Source organism: Opisthocomus hoazin, chromosome 26 (genome assembly GCF_030867145.1).
Source record: "Opisthocomus hoazin isolate bOpiHoa1 chromosome 26, bOpiHoa1.hap1, whole genome shotgun sequence".
NCBI classification, from domain to species: Eukaryota; Metazoa; Chordata; class Aves; order Opisthocomiformes; family Opisthocomidae; genus Opisthocomus; species Opisthocomus hoazin.
In genome coordinates this window covers 8,483,245-8,500,803 of record NC_134439.1, presented here as the reverse complement: position 1 = coordinate 8,500,803, position 17,559 = coordinate 8,483,245, and the positions used below count along the sequence as shown (strand labels likewise).

Sequence of the window (17,559 nt, the reverse complement as noted above, 5' to 3'; positions counted from 1 at the left end):
GCCCTGTGCAGGAAGCTGACGTAACAGGTCACTAATGCGCTAAAACTCACTCCTGCATTTCGCAGCCCCAAGCCCTCCCTGCTGGAGGAGGTTACTCCAGACTTGACACGTGTTGAGAGACCGGAGCAGCCGCTCTAAGCTCCCCCCCTCCGGCTCTCAGGCCCGCACGCACCTGGAACTTGGAGCGGAAAGCACGGACCCTGCCGTCAGCACAAGCCAGATGCCGCCGGACGGAGAGCGAACCGGCCGGCCGCGGCTCCCCGCTGCGGTCCCCGCCGTACCGCCTGCCCCGGGCGGGGACACGGACCTCCACGCCCTTTTACTCCACGACGCGCCCCGAGCCCCCTCACCGGACGCTCCTCAGGGCTCCCCGCCCGGGGGCCCGCAGGGGGTGGGGGTCCCCAGGCCCCGCTCAGCCCCGGCCCTGCCAGCCGCCCCTTCCCTCAGGGCAAGGCCTGACCCACCCCGCTCCCGGCCGGGGGCACAGCCGGTGTCCGCAGGCCCCGGCTCCGAGGCGAGGCCCTGCACGGCGCTACCGGAGACCAGGAGCCCCCCGGCCCCGAGGCGAGGCCCCTCACGGCGTTACCGGAGGCCGGGAGCCCCCCGGCCCCGAGGCGAGGCCCCTCACAGCGTTACCGGAGGCCGGGAACCCCCCGGCCGCAGCCTCCCCTCTCCCGCCCGCCGTGAGGAGAACCGCGGCTCCTCCCACACCGCCCGGCGACGGCCAATCCCAACAGCGCTCCCAGTGACGTTCAGAAGAACGCCCGCCCCCCCCCGCCGCTAGGCCAATGGCATGGCGCTACCGGCGGGCGGGCTGTCAGCGCCTGGGGCGCCGCGGGCCGAACGGCCAATCCGAGGCCGCCGGCCGTGCGAGGGGTGGGGAGGGGGGGCGTCACCGCCCCGCTGACGCCTGGGGGACCCGCCCAGCCCCGCCGCGGCGCCTGCGCTGCGCCGCCCCCTGGCGGCCGCGGGGCGGGAGCGTGGCTGCGGCGCGGCGGTCGGGCGGCGCTGCGGGCTGGGCGCAGCGGCAAGATGGCGGGGCGGGTAAGTGGGGGGGGGGACGGGACCGGGGACGGACCCTGCCCGCCCCGCCGCTCCCCCCCTCCGCCTCCGCTCCTCGCCGGGCGCCGGGGTGGTTCGGTGGCTTCCCGTGGTCGTTGAGCCCTGGGGGGGGGGGGGCGGAATGTGGGGTCGCCTGAGGGTGCTGCGGGGCCGTGGTGAGCCCCGGCTGCGGTGCGGGGGGCCCCGAGGGTGCTGCGAGGCCGGGGGGGCCGCTCTCCCCGTGGGGCCGGGCTGTGGGGCCTCCCAGGGGTGGCCTCGTGGCGGCGTGGGGCAGGACTGTGGGGCTCCCTCAGCAGCGCCGTGAGGCCGCGGTGAGACCTCTCCCTGGGGCTGCGGGGCGGGACGTGGGGTCCCGTGAGGGTGCTGTGAGGCTGCCGCGGCCCTGCGGGGCGCGGGGCAGGGCTTGAGGGTGCCCTGCGGGTGCTGTGAGGGTGGGGTGGCCCCTGGGTGCTCTGGGACGTGGGGCCGGATGGTGGGGTTCCCCGAGGGCCTGCGTGAGGTTGGGGTGACCCCTGTCTCGTGGCAGGAGCTCAGAGTGGCCTGAGGGTGCCAGGGGCCCTGGTGACCCCTGGGTGCGGTGGGCAGGCTGCTGTCTGCCCTGTGAGCCCCCGCCGAGCCTCGCCCGGTGGGGTGGGTCCAGATGGTGTGGGGTTAAAACACACCTGGGGGGTTGTGCCGTGGTTTTGTTCTGTGCTGATTTAAAAAATAAAAAATCCCTTGTTGGTGATTGCTCAGATAACAGCAGCAGGCGGCCCAAAAGGCCTTGGCATGCGAAGGAGCGGTCTTGTCTGCGGAAACACTTTTTGTGGTGCCTGGTGCATCCCCTCTGGTCCAGGCGTCCATCTCCAGGTGCTGCGAGACGCAGTCAGGGTTGCTCTTCTCTGCTGTAGCCTCCGTCGTGCTTTGGTGGAAATGGGCTCGTGAAAGGCACCTTTTTCATTCATGTCTGCTTCAGGCTGAAATCTGCTGTTTTGGCCGAGCAGTTCGGTGGTGGAGATCTCGGGGCACAGGTTTTCTCATCGTGTTTTTGCATTCTGGCTTGTCTGGTGGGTATGACGACAGATGGTGCAGTGGAGTGGTGCAGAGCAGTGGAGGTCAGAGCAGCGGTGAGGAGTTTGGCCGGGTGATAAGCTGCGCGTCGCAGGTGAGCAGACCTGCTCGAGTGCCGCCTCTAAAACGCTGCTGATTAACTGAGAAAAATATAGCATGTTTTGCAGTCTTTGTCTTAAGAGCTTTTCATCTGTCCCGGCTCCAGATACGTGGTCTCACTTTCTTCCTTGCACCTTTTTTTCTTCATCTCGCCCTTTGCAGCTAACTCAGAAGAAATCCATGTGTTTTGACTACTTTTTTCAACTTTCTGTTGCCAGAAATGGGACCCCAGTGCTTTCATCAGTGGTAAAGATCATTTTAGCCCTGAGGAACGTCGTTCTGAGACTCCTTGTAGCCTAAACCAACCTGGCTGCAGTGGTCTTGTCTTACCCCCTACTCCCTTGCTCCCCTGAGCCTGCCCTGAGCCTTTTCAGCACGTGAAGTCGACGGAGAAAACCGTCTCTGTAGCTGGATGAGTTAATTTTCAGTTGCCCCCGTGCTGGAGAGGCTCGGTGAAGGGTCTGCGTGCTGGAGGTGGTGACTGGGCACGTGGGGAGGAGGGAGGGGGAGCAGCCCCAACTTCTTCCTGCTGCTGTGAGCCTCCGTGCTACCAAGCACCTGAAAAAGCTGCCTTCATCTGGCCGGCTTGGAAGCCTGGTGCAGTGAAGGGGGCATTTATGCAACTTGAAGAGAAAGATTGGAGCTTAATTGCTTTGTAATCTGGCAATTTGAGTGGGTGATGCTTTCCTTGGGTTACCAGGAAGCTTCTTACTATTCAGTGTTTTCATGATTTATCTACAAAGATAATTGTTGCAAATTATCAGGTTATTTAATGCCGTGAGGAGAGTTCTTGAGCAAAGTGTTTAATATCATTTTCTGAGCCTGATCCCATCTTGCAGTGTGTTGGATGCTGTTGAGGTGAATTAACAAACGAGCTTGCATGTGGGCTCGCAGCAGCGCTGCAGGGGGTGCGGGGCGCCGGGGGAGCAAGCAACAGCGTGCGTTTCGGATGTGACATCGGCGCTGTCGTGATCCCTGCCTGTGTAAATAAGGAATAGTAGGTAGGAGGGTGGAGGTGTGTGATATCTCTAGATACAGCAGGTGAGTCTGATGCTGGAACGCTGATGCTGTTCTGCTGTCAGCATTTTTAAAAGGTGCTTAAACCTGGAGTAATGGGTAGAGGAAGCTTCAGTGACTGCTGCTGCCCTGAAAAAATGCCCTGCAATGCAATTTGGAGCTTAGCCTCTTTTATTAGACTCTTGAGATTTGATTTGTGTGTGTATGCTTGTACAGAGAGAATGAATTGAATGGCTTGCCTGGTGTAGGAGAGAGACAAAATCTTCAGACTTCTCGTAACGTTTTAAATAATTTGGTCAAATGATAGGACAAATCGTATAAATTGTCTGGTACTCTTTCAGGTGTGTTACTCTGTTCTCCTAATTGCACTGGGTTTCCTCAGTTGCGAGGAAGAGACGGTGATTAATGGTGATTGAAGTTTACAGGAAAAATAGTTTGTGATGATTAGAAATGATGGCTGCTCCTGTTATAATTTATTCCGTATCTCGCTCTGCGTGGTAGTCATGAGGGATGCAAACAGAGCACTGAGTCTTGCCGAGACATCCGCCAGCATCTACCACAGAAAAGGGAATGGTGCAAACCTGTCTAGCTGTGTCCGTCGTTGGCCACAGATCCCTTGTACCAGGACTGGAGCTCTGGAAGTTAACTGGTGCTAATTGATACGAACCTCATGAGGAATTAGTTCTCGGGGGGATGCAGAGGGGCCGGATGGTTTCTCTGCCCTGTCCCAGCCAGCGTCAGGCTGCTGCTCCAGAACGAGCTGCATTCTGCGTGTGCCCGGCCCAGAGCGACGGAGAGGGTTGGTGCAGGAGGTGCAGCGGTCTCGTGGCTGCGGCTTTGCCCCTCCAAGCTGGCAGGAGGCCTGGCTTTCTTCACAGACGCAGCCTTGCGTGCTGAGGGTTGGTTTGGCAGCGTGGAAGCTGGTGATGATCCTCTGTTGGAGAGACTGGCTTTTCTTTAAGGAAGATCAGAGTTTTGTAATAGCTGCAACTTGTGTAGCAGTTCATGATGATTAGAAATAGTGGCTGATTTATATGGTATAAATGGCATAGCCACCTTCATGTTTTCTTTTTTTGTGATGTGGAGGGGTAGTGCCATTAGCCCAGTGACAGGAGACGCTTCCCTGTTTGCTTCTGGGAGAGACTCACGTCTGTATGGGGCTGGAGACGGTTTTGGTCTCACTCGGGTACCAGCGGTTGGTTGACCTTGCAGAGCTGTGCCGTAACCCCTCTGCCGGAGCCGCTGACTGGGGCAGGAGACGTTGAACTCGGCTGCCAAATCGAGCGAGCGTCGCAGCAGGGGCAGGGTGGGGGCGGGCAGGCCGTGTCCCTCCGTGTTTCCAGGCGCTGGAGACGTGGCTGGACTGACGTGTGCTCGCTTGTGCTCCTTGCAGTCGCTCCTGGGACACTTTTAGGTTGGATAGTTTGGTCAAAACTTTGAAATAATGAGGGCTGGATATTGTGTTTATGGGTTAAAGCTCTGAAGTCTGCTTTCTGCTAACATATGGAACCAGCCTTCGCAGGTGCAGGCGGCATCAGGCAACGAAAGAGACATTTGTGTATCAACCGAGTTCTTCCTTGCGGTGTGGTGCTGATCCTTCTATCATCACTGACCTTTTTTTAGTGTTTCCTAATATGTTATGTGAAGAAATAGGTTTTTAGCAATGTTTTAGGGAAATGGGAGAAAGCTAAATCTGAATCTCTTTTTCTGAGATCGCTTCCGCAGCCGCGTACCCGTCTTGTGAAATCATCGCAGATAGACCAGTGTCCATCTCACAGGACTAATGCATTATAAAAACCTGTGCTAAATTATTTAGAATAAAATTTCCGACGACGATGTGACCATGGCAGTGCTCCCGGGCGTGGGATGCCCGACCTTGTGATCTGTGATTAACTGTGCCCGGTCGCTTGGCTTAGTGCTGCAGCAGCAGCGTGTCCAGAGCCGACAGCTGAAAGGACGGCGCAGTGGGGAGAGGCCAGTGCTGCCTCTCCGTCTCCGCTTCTGGGGGTGCTGGTGGTGCCACACCTCTTGTCTTATCGTGGACGGGCCAGAATGACCACATTTTGCTAAAAATTTTTCTTAGTAGGAAAAAATACGTAAAAACCAAAGAATCCTTTTGAGGATAATTCCCAGTGTGATTTTCTTAAATATTCTTTTTTTTTTTTTTCTTCCCCATAGCACAAGATCTTCTCCCTTCCTGTCCTCTGTTCTGTGTCCTTAGAGCACAGAGGTCGTTCAGGAGAAGACCCTGTGGTTTAGGCGATGTCCTAGCTATAAATCTGGAGGATGTTCTGTCATAAAATCAGCTCTGCTGGAGTCCACAGAAAACCAGTCCTTAGGAAATAGTCATACTTATTTTTTGCCAAATTGCCCAGCAGGCAGGGCTTGTTTTTTAGTGGAATAAAATTATCTTCAATTCCTTTCATTACATGAAAATGTACAAAAAAATCCAGGAACTAAAAAATAGTTCCTTAAGGCATGATTTGACCTTTTGTTTGGTCCAGGTGGGAGCTGGTGGATACTGTCCAAATCCATAGAGAAGTGCGAGAGAGGGGACGAGCTCTGGGGAGACCTGGCGTGGTGACCGCCAGCTGGCCCCTGAGCAGCGCGACGGGTAGCGAGGGTCTTAGCGCTGTTTTCTGGAAGGACGAGGTTCCGAGCGCCGTCTCTGCGTGGTGCGGTCGGCCGCGTACCTGGCCGGATGCGGTCTCAAATCAGGGAAGTTCTCTGGCAGCAACCAGAGTTTTGTGACTAAATTTCCGTGTTGGACATCTTCAGAATTTTTCTTTTTTTGACCTCCAGGAACTGGAGAGTTGTGCTGGAGAAGGTCTGTGAACAGAAAAAATTGAAGCAAGGAGTCGCTACAGTTGATAGAAAAGCTTTCAGCACAGCATCCTGTTCCTCTGCGCTTGAGCCAGCCGACGACACTCTGCCTGTTAGAATGTGCCCTCAGCCAGTTTGCTGACGACACCAAACTGGGAGGAGTGGTGGACACACTGGCAGGCTGTGCTGCCATTCAGCGTGACCTGGACAGGCTGGAGAGGTGGGCAGAGAGGAACCTGATGAGGTTCAACCAGGGCAAGTGCAGGGTCCTGCACCTGGGGAGGAACAACCCCAGGCACCAGTACAGGCTGGGGCTGAGCTGCTGGAGAGCAGCTCTGCGGAGAGGGACTGGGAGTGCTGGGGGACGACAGGGTGACCATGAGCCAGCAGCGTGCCCTGGGTGCCAAGAAAGCCAATGGGATCCTGGGGTGCATGAGGAGGAGTGTGGGCAGCAGGATGAGGGAGGTTCTCCTTCCCCTCTACTCTGCCCTGGGGAGGCCCCATCTGCAGTGCTGTGTCCAGTGCTGGGCTCCCCAGTTCAAGAAAGATGAGGAGCTACTGGAGAGAGTCCAGTGGAGGGCTGCGAGGATGAGGAGGGCACGGGAGCATCTCTCCTCCGAGGAGAGGCTGAGGGAGCTGGGCTTGTTCAGCCTGGAGAAGAGAAGGCTGAGAGGGGACCTTAGAAATGCCCATAAATATCTGCAGGGTGGGGGTCAGGAGGACGGGGCCAGACTCTTTTCAGTGGTGCCCAGTGACAGGACAAGGGGCAACGGGCACAAACTGGAGCAGAGGAAGCTCCAGCTGAACCCGAGGAAGAACTTCTTCCCTCTGAGGGTGACGGAGCCCTGGCCCAGGCTGCCCAGGGAGGCTGTGGAGTCTCCTTCTCTGGAGATATTCCAGCCCCGCCTGGACGCGGTGCTGTGCAGCCTGCTCTGGGTGACCCTGCTTGGGCAGGGGGCTGGGCTGGGTGACCCCAGAGGGCCCTGCCAACCGCTACTATTCTGTGATTCTGTGATTCTGTTAAAGCACGGCTGAGGAGACGGCTCCTCGGGCACCCTCTGGCCCGCTCCTGCGTTGGTTTGCTCTCTCCTGCGTGTGCGTGTCGGAGACTCGGTTCAGGAAGGTCAAACGTTTGCAGCGTAAAAAGATTTAACGCGTTTCTCTGGTCTCCTGGGATGCAATAAAGCAGTGACCTTCTGTCAGAAAATCTGGAGTAATTTATGCCCTAGAGTTGTGTCAAATTACGTGCTTTTTCTGTAGAAAATACAGAACTACTCCAAGGTATTGCGTCTTCAACACAAACTGCTTGTAACTGGGTAGTGTTTGGTACGTGGCCGTGTCCTGGAGACGTTCCGTGCTGGATGCAGCCCGTTGGCGAAGTGAAGTGCGGGTATGCAGGGGCAGCAGCATCTCAGGCTTTCACAAGGCAAATTCCACATTTAACTGGATATTTTTAATCTTGTCCCTATTGTTATTGGGTACCTTTTCTAAGTAAATGGGAATAAGTCTGCGTTCATTAGGTGTCCTCACAGCTAGTGTGTCAAAATCCTTGCGTCCTCGGCTGATATCTTAGACGTGGTTGTGTGATGTTTCAGCCCTTTAATCGTTTTTCAGAGATGTTTAGATGAAACACAAGTAGCAATTCCCTGTAATTAAATTGTTGATCATCCTGGCTCCCAGAAGAAATGTGAGGCAACATCCACTCTGAAAATGGATGTGTTAATTACAAATGCATGTATTCTGGGTCGTTATTGCTTAATTGGCACGTGGAGTTGCTGTTCCTGCCAAGGGGTTAGGAAGCACCTTCCCGGCTGCAGGGCATGGCAGCAGGTACAGAGACGTTTGCTGACGTCCCTTCGCGGCTCGGGTTGAGAAGCGCTGGTACGGGGCGTGACAGCTTTGGGCAGCGAGCTGTTTAGTTGGGCTGTAGCTGCTGTATGGTGCTAGGAGCCGGTGGGAGTTCTGCTCCAGCACTCTTGGTTCTCCTGCTCTTGTAGACCAGGCAAACCATGCAGTCTTGGCGCTGCGCAGTTCTCTTTCTGACAGCATCGTGAAGTGATGGGAACAGTAGAGCCAGATCCCCAGAGCCACGGACGTCTTCGCTGCCGTGGGTGAGGTGGTGCTGGACAGAACTGAGCGCCTTGGCTGCAAACTTTGCGGAGAAAAGGCCAGCAGCAGTCACTGCCCTCAAACCCAGTCTCCTCGAGTTGCTAAGGCCGGCGCCGCTGTCCCAGCAAGGTGCCTGTTGTGCGCTGAGACGGAAGCAGCTTCTGGATTACGGCCCAGGCCTGCGGGAGCACACGCCTGCTGCTAGACGAAGGAGGTGGACGGTGGGTGCAGAGTAGATTGTCCATAAGGAACTGCCGGTGAAGACTGGTCGCTGTCGGTGTCGCTAACCCCTGCTGACGACGGCCTCCCCTGCTGTGCTGGGGTAGAGAACTCTGTTCCTTATCGGCTGAGAAAGAGACAGCGACCGGCGGTGCAGGCACGGAACAACGCGGGGGAAATCGTTCCCCGTTTCATTTCTGGCCCTGGGTGATGCAGGAGGTGGTGAGGTGGGCTCTTCCCTCTCCCGTATTTTAGGCTCTGTCTGGGGTGCCGGCCGCCGGTGTGTGTGGGGCGCAGCCGCCGTGGCCCCGCTGCCTCCTCGGCCGCCCGAGCCAGCGCAGCGAGGTGGTTCTGGGGATGCTCATGGGAGGGCGGCTGCTCCTCATCCATCCTTCTTGTCTGGACTCTGCGCTGAGCCTGTCTTGGTCGTGGCTTGCTCAGGGGTCCCTGGCTTGGACAAAAAATTGAATATTAATTCTGAGAGTTTAACTTTCCTAACGCATTCCTCTTTTAATAGGAGAAGAAATTTGGTATTTATGAGCTTGTTATCAAGAGAGAGTGCAGCTCCTTCCTGACAAGTATAAAAGCCTCCAGCAGAGCAGAGCAGAGCTCAGGCGGAGCAGATGGGCAGGCCGTCCCCAGGCGCCGGTCAGCGCTGCTCGTCCCGGGCGCAGCGTGCTGACCCTGCCGCGCGCAGCGGGGCTCGCTCTGGGTGACGCACATCTGCAGAGGAGAGCTGTCTTGCCAAGCCTGCTCTTCCAAGAGGTTATTTGTAGAGTTTGACCTCTTGTAGCTGCAGAACTCTGGAGCCTTTATTCAAGTATTTTTTTGAGATGTCCAGAAAAACCTTCTGCCAACTAGTAACTTCTTTTGTTTTTTTAATTTTCTTTTTTTCCGTTTTTCAAATTTTAGAAGCACGGCATTTAGGACATCTCCTGCTGCTGCCTCTGGTCCCTGTTGTAGGCATCATGTTGTCATTCCTTTCACAAATACTACTGAATGCCTTCTTTAAAAGAGCTTTGCTTTTGTTGTTCCTGTTTCCCGCTGTCGGCTGCTACAGCCTCTTCTGGCTGGGAACCCGCCGCTCGTTAGCTGCGACAGCGTAGCCGTCATTTGGTGCCCGTTTCTGCTGGCCTTCAGCGTAGAGCTGTTCTTCCTCTCTGCTGCTCAGCTCCCTGGGGTGTGCCTACGTAGAGAGAAAGCAGCCATGATCCCCTCCAGGCTTTCCCGTGCTGGCAGAGCCCGGTTTGTGTCCTTCTCCAGGCTGTTGCTGACCCAGCTGTGCTGCAGCTCAGCTTGCCACGTGCTGCTGCCGGTGTTTGTGGCCTGCGTGCAGCTGGCTCCTGATGTTTGCAGTTCTGATGTTCCTCGCAGACTCTGTTGTCACTTGGTCCGTTGGGTCTCTCTGTCGGGCAGCGCTTCGGGCATGTCTGCGTTCTGTCGGGGGCAGTCTTGGATAATGCGGGGTCTACACATCATCATCTCATCCCCTGGTCAGCTTCAGAGCTCCTTTAATACCGTGATTCCTCCTTTCAGTATTCAAACTGAATTTCATTTGCAGACTTTTAGTGGTGAAGGAGGGTTTGACTTGGGACGCCTTCGGGTTAGCCGTGCTGCCTCAGAGCCCCCACGCAGGCACGCGTCTGCGCGGTGCCTGGTGAGCAGGGACTCCGCTTTCCTCCCAGTGGCTGCTTTGTTGCCCCCTGCTCTGGGCTTCGGGGTGCGGCGGAGCCTGAGAGCTGTTAGAGAGGAGCTTGGGCGCTTTCTGGGGCGGGGATCCCCACGCCGACGCCGCGGGCTCTGCAGAGCAAACCTGTATTCCTGCACACGGAGCTGTCGACATCTGCGTGACAGAAATTATATGTATGTACGTATGCATGTAGATAGATGAATGTATACCTCTGTCTGTATGTTTTACACGAAAGAAAATTTTAAACATAGAACACTTTAATAATATTTGTCTTATACAAACCCTGCAGAAACAGTGCGCAGAACAAAACCTGCCCCGGCTTTCGAAGCTGTTTCATAATCTCGTGGGTGGGATTAGGAAGGGAAAGGAGTGAAGCTGTTTCAGATGAAGAGCATCTCTGCCTTGGCATTTAGTGTCGTAGCTCTTCAGCTCGGTAACAACCAACAGGCAGTAGGGCACCTCTGTACTGTACCACCAGCTGATCTCCTAAACATGTTTTTCTGTAGCTTCCTCTGTCATCAGCCTTAACAATTCACCATTATTAACCATAGTTTTGTACCCTGTGCTCACCCACACAACAGTGTAATATAGTGTAGCATGTGTAATAATCCAGAGATTTTATTATTCGTTCTCTTCCCCAGTCAGCTTTTAAACCAGCAGTGCTTTGCTTGTGCTTTGGACACTTGTCTTGAAATGCAGAAGGAGAAAAGATGTGTTCTATGTGTGTATGAAAATACCCAAATAACAGCATTACTGGCAGGGCTGAGCCCTCCTAAAATGGAAGAACAACTCAGTGGCGTATTTTTGTGGAGGAAAACTGGAATCCATGCAGCTTGTAAGAAAAGTCTCTGAAAGATCGGATGTGATCGTGGTTGTTTCTGTTATGAAGCTGTTCATTCTTTGGGGCAACTTTTACTTTGTAAAAGCAGAGTATGTCAGCACCGCTGAGCCTCCTGGTGCTGGGTTTAGCATCAGCTCAGTGGCAGAACAGTACAGGCACCATTACTGCTTCGTCATAAAACCAAAGGTGAGGTCCTTCACGTCTGTCGCTCAGCCCAAGATCTGTCAGTGCATCATGTGGTCCCGTTTTTCTCTTGGCAAACCGAAGGAATACTGGAGTAGACCTCTGTGCAGACCTGGGTTTAGCAGGAGATGCTGCATGGACGCCTCTAGCTGAGGGTGCTGGAGAAGGCAGGCGCTGTCTCAGGTGTGGAGTCACCTCCCTAGAACTTCGCTGTCCGTGGAGTCTCCTCCTTGCATAAACCAGCACAAGAACTGGAGGCAGGGAAGGCTGCTTTTGCTGCTTCAAGCCTGTTATGGTCTAGATTGTGAACAGGGGCATAACTGCAGCGTGTGACGATGTGTGTGGGTCACCTGCAAAGCAGCACTGACGGCAGGGTGACTGCAGCAGATGGCATTCGCTGTCGGCTGCGGGGTCTGCTCTGGTGGCTTGCTAGAGCTGAGCTTTGTGTTGCCTTGCCTAGCTGCTAGCAGTGACCTGCTAGGTAGCTTAAAATTAGCTGGTGTAAATACACTTAAAGGTATCTTAGAAATACTCTTCAGGATTTTTCTTCCTCTGTTCCCTGACGTGTGGTGTGCAAGGGCAGGCAAGAGGAGCGTTGGATGGCAGAGAGAAAAGGGGGTGCTCGTGCTGGTGTCCTGGGAAGCTGGAACCCAAAATGCAAGAGCTTAAAGTGTTCCTTGAGAGTTCTCTGGCTGGCGCAGGACAGCGCTGAGGGCTGTGGAGCCGCACGCAGCAGCTCTGCGCTGCTGCACTGTGCCAGAAGAACTTCCTCGGGAGCAGGCAGTGCCCGCGTCCTTGCTGCGACCGCTCGGACCAGAATCCCCGTGAGCCGTAGTGCTGGGGAGGTAAGAGGATGCCCCTGCAGGTCCCTGGAACAGTCTGTTCCTCCTGCTTGTCCGGGTGCTTTCCAGTTTAATTGTCATCTCTTAAATGACCCAATTTCCTCAAACTGCCCTTGCACACCCGTGAAAACCTGCGTCCGGGGAGTGACGCCCTCTTCTTCCAGGAGCTGCAGCGCGTTGAAAGCACCCATGTGTAACGCGTCCCAGTTCTGCCAAAGGGTCGTGGAGCTCGAGGAGGGCGTACGCTGGAGAGCTGGGAGCACAGCGTGGGCTACAGCTGCGGTCTGAAATGTTGCTCGCTGCCAAGGGAGGAAGGGGCTGCTGCCGAACACCGCGGCAGGAGGACGCGCGGTGGGACGGCTGCCGCGGGCCGTGCTGACGCCGCTGCAGAAGCAGCTGCGTTCGTTCACCCGTCGGATACCCAGGGAGGTTTTGCCACGCACCCGTGGTGTTGTGCAGCTTGCGGAAGGGTCACCTGGTGCCGGGTTTGAGAAGCATTGCTCTCTGTTCACGCATTTCCTTAAAGCGAAGCTTGCCCGTTCCCGGACGCGCACAGGAGGAACGCGGCTTTGCCAGGCGCTCGCTGTTGCCGGGTGGGAAGCAGTTTGTCAGTGAGGATTAAAAATGCAGTTGAGGACTAGTGCTGTGAAAAGGTCTAATCCGGGAGCTCCGTGTTCAGTTTTCTCCAGAAATATCCTACCTAATGCGCTTTATCAGGGCATGCCCTTCACAAAATAGTCCCCTGGCAAATGGAAGGAGAAATGAGAAAATGGTGAATGCTTTTTTGTGTATGACCTGCCCCAAAATGGCGAGCCTTAGCAGGCAGGTTGTGTGTTTCAGAAGTCCACTGATGGCCATAGATTTTTTTATTACAAGAATATTTAATTGAGTCTCTTAGTACCCTTCAGGTTCAGGTAGATGAATCTGTTTCAAGGCTGAAAATAGAATCCTTTTCTGTAGTCACGTATGTCAAGGGCAAATGAACATTATTCAGTAAAAATAATGAATTAATCCTTTTCTAAAGAGCAGGTACTCTGGAAGAATTACGTTACGCCCCAAGAAGTTGATTTGAGCTATAGAGCAGGCTTGCCTCAGCCCGCGTGGGGATGAGTTTGCTCTGATTCTTTGCTCAGACGGCCCGGCGGGGCAGGGGGGAAAGGCTGAGCAGGACTTTAACTCTTGGGAAATTATCTGGATGTGTGCGCTAGGATCAGTGCATTTCCTTCTCTTGTGGCTGGGGTTTGAGGGTGTCTGAAGAGAAAATCCGTTCCGAACTGCTTTTGGCAGCAGGCTGACACTGCCAGTTCTGTTGCACTGCCTGCAGATCTGTGTCTGACGAAGAAAGCAGTTGTGCTTTGGCTCTAAAAATAACATCCTGGGGGGTGCTTTAGCTTTTCTCTAAATTAAATTTTTTCAGCCTATAGCTAATGATAGAGATGTCTAGCCTTTTCCATCCTTTTCTCCATTTCTAGAGGCATTTTGAGCCCGATTTTCGTCTTTCAGCCGTTGTTTTATGGCTTCGTTCTGCAGAAGCAAACGGGGTCGGGGCGTAGGATGGGGCCGAGGTTCCTCTGCCGCGCTCCTGCCGCGTGCTGCCTCGCGGTGGGCTGGCGTCGCCTGGGCTGAGCGCAGGCTATGTGGTTATTTTAGCTGCTGATTTGTGAGTAATATAGAGGGGAAAAAACCTGAACAGATACTCTTGAAACAGGATTGCTCCTTTGAATTTAGGAAAAAAAAAATCCCAAAGGAGGGGAGAGGATAACCTGTTTATTCCACCCTCTTTTTCCCACGTAGTCTCCCTAACCCGGCGCAGCGTTACGGGGTGGGGTTACTCAGGGTTGTAGTGGAACTGCTCTGTGCCTTACTGGCTTTCAGAATGTCTCGGTGTGTTTTTACTGGGCAAGAAATGGCTCCCAGCGGGTGCTTTGCTGCTGGCTGGCACGTGGCAGGGCTCCGGGAAGCTGCGCGAACTCCAGGGTTCGCTGGCAAGTTGACAGCGTTTGCCTGGCAGGGTTTTTCCTAGGTAATTTTTAGGTACTTTCCTAGGTATGCTAGAAAATATGAGGTATGCTGGGCTCACAAAATGCAGAGCTTTTGGGTACAGACATCTGTACCAAACAGAAGCATTTGGAGAAACCATCGAGAGAGAGGAGCTTGTCAGTGCCAGTGCACTGTGCTCTCCGGGTATGTTAACACGCACGAGACCTGTTCGTGTTTCATGGATTTACAGAGGGTTTGAGGCTTGGCTTAGTAAAGGAAAAACAGAATTTTATTTGATAGCTTTTTTCCCTTTCCCTCTCTCTCCTGTAGCCTATGCAAGCAGCAAGATGTCCCACCGATGAGCTGTCGCTAACCAACTGTGCTGTGGTGAACGAGAAGGACTTCCAGTCTGGGCAGTAAGTGCGCACCGTTGCTCTTTCAACTTCAAACCAAAAAGGAATTGTTTTTTAAAATTTGGATGGAGATGGAATGGAATTTCAGATCTGGGGAGGTGAACACAGGAGGTTAATTAACAAAACTTCTGTGTCTTTAGAGACCAAAACTTTAAATGTGCCTCTTTCTCAGAACTGGAGATACGAACAAAATGGTGGTTTTTTTTTTTTCTCTGAAGCATTTCTTGCTTGGAAACTGGATCTGCGTAACTAATTATAATCACTGCTCTAATGAAGGACTTCAGGCCTTTTTTGATCTTTTTTGTTTGTTTTTGCTGTTGTTCCTGTTACATATTTAGAATATTTGAGCTATTTCAAGCAGTTTTTTATCATTTAGTTGTGTTACTGGGGGCATCTTCTCACTTTCACTTTGTATTGGAGTGCTGAACAGAGTCAGTAGAAACTCTCTCTTCTTCTAGGGCTTTTCAAGCACAAGAACAAAAGGGGAAGACAGCCAGAGTGTGGGCACAGTTTGGAATCTTTAATTACAGTTCTGTGGTGACTGATAGAAGCTGACTCTGGATTTCACTTTGTGAGAAAGGAAGAAAAAACATTAATTTTTCAGCCGAGCCCACACAGAAGGGCTTTGTGTTAAAAGAAGCCAATTCAAATAATTAGTTTCCTTGCTTTGCTGCAACTGCACCGTGGCTCTCTAAAAGATTTCAATATGTAGATTATAGACAGAAGTAATTAATTTCAGCAGAAAGAGAGCACATCACATGCAGCAGACGGTGGAAGAGTTTGGGCTTGAAAAATGGGAAAAAATGGTATGTTTAGGGCCTTAGCATAAAATACCTGGTCCAGGTGAATTCTGCTGATGGAGAGCAAGGTGGCTCTGACTGTGGGGAACAGGGGAGCGGTGTGGTTCTGTCAGGCTGCTGCGTGGGACAGCCGTCCTGGCCCTGCAGTGGTTACCTGAGCTGTGGTCCCACAAGCACACCTGTAGTGTAAGATAGCAAAACAAAACAAAAACAGCCCCCCTAAAAAACACGCAAATGAGCACAGCTTTTAGTCAGAAGCAAAAGGATCTGCTTGGACAGGGCAGTGTCCTGGTATCTTCCAATGATGTTTTTCCCCAAGTAGATTTTTTCCAACATAATGGACTTACAGAAATACCCGAACGGAATGTTGTGCCTCCTGCATTATAAAAAGGTTCATTTCCTCAAACGTGACTGTCCTGGAGGGACCCAGCTTCCAGACCTGCAGCAGCTGGCTGCTTTCCTTTCAGCCCGAGACCCCCCTGTCACCGCAGCCGTGGAAGCGTGCAGGAAGCGATGTCCCGATGCCTGGGAAGCTGGCTGGCCGTGCTTCTGGCTGCGCTGGCCCTCCCCGAGGCAGCAGCTCGTTTCGAGAAATCGGGGCTCATAAAGAAAGCTGCGTATGTTTGGTTGTGAGCAGATCACAGAATCACAGAATAGTAGGGGTTGGAAGGGACCTCTGTGGGTCACCCAGTCCAACCCCCTGCCGAAGCAGGGTCACCCAGAGCAGGCTGCACAGCACCGCATCCAGGCGGGGCTGGAATATCTCCAGAGGAGGAGACTCCACAGCCTCCCTGGGCAGCCTGGGCCAGGGCTCCATCACCCTCAGAGGGAAGAAGTTCTTCCTCGTGTTCAGCTGGAGCTTCCTCAGCTCCAGTTTGTGCCCATTGCCCCTTGTCCTGTCACTGGGCACCACTGAAAAGAGCTTGGCCCCACCCTCCTGACCCCCACCCTGCAGATATTTGTAGGCATTTCCAAGGTCCCCTCTCAGCCTTCTCTTCTCCAGGCTGAACAAGCCCAGCTCCCTCAGCCTCTCCTCGTAAGAGAGATGCTCCAGTCCCCTCACCATCCTCGCAGCCCTCCGCTGGGCTCTCTCCATGCTATAAATCGCTTTGAGAAGTCGTAAGACTAGAGTGCCGAGAAACAGGGCGGTGCTGAGCTGCTGCTGAAGGCTGCAGTCATCCTGCTGCATTGCAGATCCGCCGAGCAAGAGCGTCCTGAGGCGCTGGCGCAGCGAGTCGCGCGTGGTCAGCAGCTCTGGCGCGTGCCGTCCTCGCCGCGACGGGCTGCTCGGAGTAGTGTTTGGGAGCGGTTACGCCAGGGGCTGGGCTTCAACGCTTCCATTTGGCGCTCGCGGTCTCGAGCTGGGAGTTTGACCTTGGACAGTGAGGTGGTTTATCCCCAAGATGCTGCTGTAGATCTTTGCATGCTTCTTTTCCTGCAGCTTGTAAGCTGGACAAGTGTGAGTCAGCACTGTGTGACGCACGAGTTCACGGGATGCAGCGCGTTGTTAGGGTACCGTGTTGGTCTGCTGAGCTCCACCGCCTTGTGTTCCTGGGACATACTGCTGTCTTGAGGACTCCCCGTGTTTTTGGAGACAGAAACAAGTGCTGAAAACACCCAGGCAGTGAAGGGGACAACAGCCTGGGATGAAGCCCTGGCAGGTTATCTCAATGGCTGTTGTTTTTTTTTTGTTGAGAACTAATTATTCTTACCTTTTGTTCTTGCCTCTTACATGGGAAGACCATCCCTCTTGCCTCAGGCCAGTTTAGTTACCTGAAGAGCCCTCGAGGAGCCTTGCTGAATAATTTACAGGGGTTTCCAAAAATGCGCCAGAGGACTATCTGCCCGCATTGTTCAGATGCTTACTGGCGCCTTGGCATAGCTATGTGAGTTATCCTCTCCCTGAAAAAAGCTGTGCTCTTTCTTCACAGACACAAAAACTGATGGACACACAGGCTAATATTATCTGTTGTGGTTGCTGTGGGTTTGCTCAGCCTGGCCTGCGCATTTACCAACCGACAGTTTCCTGGACCTGCTCTAGAGCCTTCTCAAGCGTTGGCATCGCAGCCGTGTTCTGGTTCTGGTCGGTTCAGGCAAGGCTTTACGCGTGGAGCAGAGCAGCAGTTTCATCTGCTGGAGCTCCTGGGAGATGTCTGGCCCTGGTGACTCATTGTTCCTTTTGTTCACTTATAAGCTGAAGCTGTTAATGAGGTTGAGATTTCTCATGAGCTCTCCAGGCTCCTTTCTGGTGAACATCCATGTAGGAAAAGGCATTTAGTTTTTCCTGCTATTGCCTGATTTTGAACATTCGTAATACTTAGGTTGCTTACAGCCTGTTGGAGACTGCCTGCTCCTGCTGTCTCTGAGAAGAAACATGGTTGTTCCTGTGCCTTTTGTAGATTTTTCTCAAAGAATCTGTCAGGATTTAACC

The 17,559-nt window shown here is 53.8% G+C and overlaps 1 protein-coding gene across 2 annotated transcripts in view; it reads left to right on the top strand.

Annotated features, from left to right (window-relative positions):
- Positions 1-961: 961 nt before the first annotated feature.
- NSF (N-ethylmaleimide sensitive factor, vesicle fusing ATPase) overlaps positions 962-17,559 on the top strand; it is an 86,681-nt gene continuing 70,083 nt past the window's right edge. For both annotated transcript variants that reach the window (XM_075443850.1, XM_075443851.1), the window contains exons 1-2: positions 962-1,044; positions 14,246-14,331. In XM_075443850.1, the coding sequence (XP_075299965.1) occupies positions 1,033-1,044; positions 14,246-14,331 (98 nt within the window). In that variant the 5' untranslated portion in view covers positions 962-1,032. The remainder of the gene's footprint in view (positions 1,045-14,245; positions 14,332-17,559) is intronic.